Source organism: Parasteatoda tepidariorum, unplaced genomic scaffold (genome assembly GCF_043381705.1).
Source record: "Parasteatoda tepidariorum isolate YZ-2023 unplaced genomic scaffold, CAS_Ptep_4.0 HiC_scaffold_65, whole genome shotgun sequence".
Taxonomy (NCBI): Eukaryota; Metazoa; Arthropoda; class Arachnida; order Araneae; family Theridiidae; genus Parasteatoda; species Parasteatoda tepidariorum.
In genome coordinates this window covers 6,825-12,651 of record NW_027261865.1, presented here as the reverse complement: position 1 = coordinate 12,651, position 5,827 = coordinate 6,825, and the positions used below count along the sequence as shown (strand labels likewise).

The window sequence follows — 5,827 nt, the reverse complement described above, 5'->3', positions numbered from 1 at the left end:
TAGAACCCTGTCGAGCAATGTCTCTTTGTTACTTTTACCCCAGTTATACTGGTGCTCAGGGTATGTATTATTTTATACTTTCCTCTAACTGTCACTATCCTTGCCAAAGGCAAAATGCTATGTAAAATAGGACAATTTTTTAAGGCTATAAGGGTCTGTTGACCTGCCAAATAAGGGTCTGTTGACCTTATATTTTTAAACATTTTATTACTATGTTAATTTATGTAAATGGACTGTTGCCATCCCGATTCTTCTAGGTATATTTTTTGCATTTTATATATAAGGGTATGTTGACCTTTTTTTAATGTATTCCATTGTATTTGGCGTATGGGCCTATTGGCCTAGGCCGCTGTAAAACTTTCAAATACCTTCTCGTATTTACAGTCCCTGGCCAAACTATTAGACGCACAATAAGATTCTATGTAAATTCTTAATTATCAGGTGATACTATACAGCCTTAGTGTTTTTACGAGACTGAAACCTGTTTGCACTTGTTTACGTTAGTGTATCAATTGGTAAACATTGTATTGCAGTACGTTAAAAATAAATACAAGTAGGAAGTATATAAAAAATCTCCCGAATAAAAACCTATTACATGTGTGCTTAACTATAACAGTATGGCATATAAACTTGTGCAAAACATGCAATTATTAAAACACTACAGTGCGTCTAATTATTTCGTCTAATTATTATTAGATACTAATATAATACCTGATGTAATAAATATTCTGTATTTATATAATAAATCGTGTCATTCAAATCCTATCGACGATTTTATATCGCCTCATTCAACCCATTGACAAAACTAACGTAATCCAGTGCAAACCGGTTTCAGTTGGGTAAAAACAATAAAGCTATGCGTCTAATAATTTGTCCCGTGAAATATTGATGTTATTTCAAAGGTAGGAAATATATTTCTGATGTACTTAATTTACCAGAGGAAAAAAAAAAGAACATTAAACAATACAAAAATTTCAAGCATTTGATAATTTCGTTTTTCTTAAATTAAATATTCGTCATACCACAACTATCAGCACAAATAATAGTCTTCAATTCCAGCATCTATAGTCTGTACATCAATAATCCAAAGTACCAATAGTCCACAGCATCAAACACTTTACCAATACTGAAATCCTGACCTATGTTACTTCACGTTGACAATCAAACTACAGCCATCCACACATTACAGCTCTTATTATTTTCATTTTCTTTCAGTTATGCAAGCAAGGTGCTTGTCTACCTGCAACAGCCACCCCATAGACTGCTGAACTCAAACTGTCTTTTATTTTAACTTTTTATACTATTTCATGATGTATGGGTTAGGGGCCTTCTGCGCGGCCCTGGTGCCCAATTTTTCATAAATAAAGAAGAAAAGAAATTAAATATTCGCTGTCGAGAAAGGCATAAAAATTTGAAGATTAAGTGAATAAATTCGAAAAAGAAAAAATGTTTTGGAGTAACAAACTGGCTCGTGTAAACATGAATAAAGTAACTTAATTTTTTTTGTTGCATTTAATGTAAGTTCGTCTACTTAAATTAGAGAAGTAGTTACTGTAGTCACGACATTAAAAATAAGTAGCAGTAGTTAACTACATTTGTAACAAAGTTGTAGTCGTAGTAAATTACAAAAAGAATGAAGTTTTTCCGATCCCTAATTTTTCGAAATGGTTAGTTTTAGTTATACATGATTCTAAACACGTAATTCTTGTTAGAGTTCAACTGCAGTCACAGTTTTATTGCATCCATTGACGAACCCGCGAACATTTGTACCCGTAATATTAGTTGCGGTTAGAACAGTGTTTCCTTTTTTAATGTTAAAAGTAGTTGGCAGGAATGCTATAAACTACTGTCTTTTTCTTGGTATCGTACTACTCACTGCACTACTTTTTTTTAAAAAAAATACACACTACCTTACAAACTGTGAAAAAAAGTGGCGATTACAGTAGTTTCACCAGTTGTAGTACGTTATTACCGACCACAGCTAATAACACGTATTACAAGGTTTATCCTGCACGGCATTTAAAGACTTTTAACTTTTTTCTAGGTTTTATTACTGGTTTCAATGTGTGTTGTGTTTGCTGTGGCTCAAGAAATTGTCATACCTGTTGGGATTAATGGCAACGACACTGTCACATTTATTAGAAACAGAGATGTAGGTAATCATTTTGTTATCAATTTCTTAATAATAATAATTACTATTTTTTTCTAGAATTTACTGATATTTTACTGATCCGGTCACAATAAAATTCTGTTATATATCCTTATCGTATTGACATCTAAAAACGAAACTGAAATGGAAAAGTTTCAAATGTTAATCAAAAAACTAGCACAATTGAATTAATTCTTTTTAAACGACAATAAAATTATGAAAAAGATATGCAATTATAAAACATTTAATGAATATTTATCATTTAGCTGTTCAATTCGAAATAAAGTAATCAAATTAAGGAATAAAGATTTATGTTTCTCTGATAACTATTCTCAACATTTGTAAAAGTATAAAAAGAGAGTAAATTAGTTGATTTAAAAGGAAAATTGTTTGCTATTCGTTTAGTAATGAAATAAAACGAGATTTTTCAGAATGACATCAACCACTGTCAGATCGGGATGTTTACGAACCTATTCCTTCCTAGTAGCCACATTTATAAAATTCTTTGATAAAATGGGGTAACAAAATACAAACACGAGGAACTAACAAAATCGCAATCTAACTTTGGCGAATTACTTTTAAGTAAAACAGGATTAGAGGCATCAAAACCTGCTTAATTGCTGTTTGATAGAGGAAGATGCTTGTAACACTTCTATCACCTCTTCTAGAGCCGTGGTGGCTCAGGGAATAGAGCTTCTAATGAAGTGAACCGAGTTCGAATCCTAACGACGGCTGGTCGATATGAATTCCGCATCCGGCTTACACTGACCACAGTGCAGACTTAAAATATCCTCAGTGGTTGACGGATCATATGTTACAGTCTTTTTGCCGTCCGACTAACTGTGGGAGGTTTTCCTCTCCGTGTAACGCATATGCGGGTTAGTTCCATTAAAAAGTCCTCCAAGAAGGCAAATACTCCCAATACTTGATCCAGGAGTTCCCTTGTGTTCTGGGTTGCATTTAAAACTACAAGGATACAGGGGTGAACATTAGTAGTTGCAAACCCAAAAAATTGGGTCGGCTGTTCAACAACGGTTATATAAAATAAAGTATAAAATATCATTTCTTCTACGTTTCCTTCTGCTATCAAACAAGTTTTTTTGGTGATAGTTTGTCTCGCCCTCCATGTTAAAGACTCGTTAGATTTTGATAGTGTTTTTTTTATTTCCTTATTGATTAAGTATTTTTCACAAGGGAACTAAAAATTATGTAAAAGGTCATGATTTAGAATTACTTTAGTTGTTTAACGAAACTGACACTCTATTTTGCGTTTACCATTGAAAATCAATCTCCATAAACATAAACTATAAACATAAACTATTTTATTTCAACTAAGTTAAATATTGATATTCGTATAAAATCTCTGCCATTGAATACTTTTGTAAGCCATAATTTGTAATTAGGGGCCATTCAAATATTTTGATTCAAATATATACTGATTTTTTGGCAATTTTGAACCCTTTTCCCTATTTTCAGCAAAAATAAGCTAATCACAAAGCCCCGCCAATGCTTAAACTCTCAACCATTCAGAATTTTGCTTTAATTTTAAATTTTACAGAGCAGCGATGACTCAGTGATTGAGGCACTGAACTGTCACTGTGTAACACGGGGGTTCGACTCCAAGCGGTGACTTGAAGCCCACAAAGCGATGGGTGCTAGCTTGTGTGGGAAGTAAGGGAGGTCGATGCAAAATGTTGTCTGCATTGTCGTTATAGTGATTGGTTGTCCTTGTTGCAAGAATGCTGCTGTACTTCTTTTTAATTTTACTATTGTAACCTAATTTTGGAGTTAGGTAAAAATAAAAGATATAACTAAGTATGAAACAAAACTTTCGTTTTTAAAGCAGTGCTTATAATTTTGAAAAGAAGATTCGATCTTTTCATTCTCAGAAAATTTTTAAAATTATCGAATTTTACTGTTTTACGTAAGGATTGCTTAAACCCTTTTGCCCTCTTGTTACCAAAAAAATAAGCAAATCACAAACCCACCTCCTTCCCTTAGGCTCTTACGTATGATTCGGTCCCGCAGTGGACTGACCGTTCCCAGTAAAATAAAGAAGTCAAGCATCACTGGCTGTGGTCAGTAAGCGGTGGGTCACCCCTTTGATCAGCCTGCGTAGGGATCGAGGTTGCACGGTATCGGTCGTCATTAAACCGTTCTACCGTTAAAAGCTAGACTTCGCAAGAGGTCATCAGGCTATCGAAGCAGGGGAGCCATTCTCTCTGCAGAGGATCAAAATTGCGATGGCATGTCTTCAGATCATTCTCATGGATGTTTCCCAGACCGTCGCCAATAGCCCATTGTGCAGCTCTGGGACCACCTACCTACGTATAATTCGAACTTCACCCAAATTATCCCAGTTAGGCATAAGGGAACAACAATTACATTTACTCATGAACTAATATTTTTAATCACAAAATGTTAAAATTAGTACTATGCACGTACATTATCACTATACAAATACTATCCAATAAAATTACTATTACTATACTTATGTTTTACAGGCATTTGGCAATTACGATGAAGGATATAACGAAAATCAGCTAACGGGAGGTGCCTCTTTTTACAGAGAAAAAGGTTACGCAAACGGAACCAGAACCGGTTCCTATGGGTACACAACCAGAAATGGTCTCATAAGAATTGTGACATACATTGCCGATAAGGATGGTTACAGAGCTGAAGTCCTGACCAACGAACCTGGAGTAGGGACCCAACAACCTTCTAATGTGACAATCACAAAAGAAACGGAACCAGATCCATCTGCACTGACTCCCGGTTCATCTGTTTCGAATAATGAAGTTGCATATATGGTGGCGGCGAGTGATGTAGTAAGAAATTATGTTGTTTTGCCTAACAGTCGCAGATTCTCAACTCGTTGAATATGTTTGAATACAGCTGTTAAATATTTGAAAAAAATGACAATAATAAGGAACTTGAATAAAATCCTATTTAGGAGAATATTCTCTCTTTTCTTTTTTTTTATGGGGGGGGGGGGCATTTTTTTCTACGAGTTCACATTCTGCCATGTAATGTAGAAAAAAAATTGTAAGTGAGAAAAATTTCGAAATTGAGATTTTTATAATATAAGCATTTTTGTATGATACGCTACATATTGGGGGAAAAAATCTTTTTTTCCAAAAATAATTTTTTTATGATTTTGAATTCTCTGAAAGTTCTATTTTGGCTTTTATAGTGCTAGAAATGGAGAGAAAATGGTAGTCAAGTGACTTTTCCTCTCGGAGCACTTACATTGTTTTTTCACTTGAACTGGGACACTATGATTGTTTAATAAAAATAGGCAATTTTCAATTTAAGATGCTTGATTAAATAATGGTTAAATGAAAAACAACTTGAATAAAACACAAATGGACATACTATAGGTTTTGTAACTTGAAAAAGAACTTTCCCCGATGTCTAAACACCAAATGAGAGTAGAAAAGTGACTGTCATTTGGTATTTGGACACTGAGGGAAGTTATTGACTACGTCTATAGAACCAAAACTACCTACCTTTATTAGTGCTTTATTCAAGTTGTTTATGCTTTATTCATACACTGCCCAAAGTGTACCTTACCTTCTTTCTGAACAAATATAAGGTGTTCTATGATTACCAACCTTTGTGTTTTATATATATATATGGTTGTCCTTGTTGCAAGAATGCTGCTGTACTTCTTTTNAC

The 5,827-nt window shown here is 34.0% G+C and overlaps 1 protein-coding gene across 1 annotated transcript in view; it reads left to right on the top strand.

Annotated features, from left to right (window-relative positions):
- LOC107439553 (cuticle protein 14-like) overlaps positions 1–5,103 on the top strand; it is a 6,285-nt gene extending 1,182 nt beyond the window's left edge. The window contains exons 2-3 of the mRNA XM_016052192.4: positions 2,045–2,152; positions 4,654–5,103. Coding sequence (XP_015907678.1) covers positions 2,045–2,152; positions 4,654–5,028 — 483 coding nt within the window. The 3' untranslated portion in view covers positions 5,029–5,103. The remainder of the gene's footprint in view (positions 1–2,044; positions 2,153–4,653) is intronic.
- Positions 5,104–5,827: the final 724 nt, after the last annotated feature.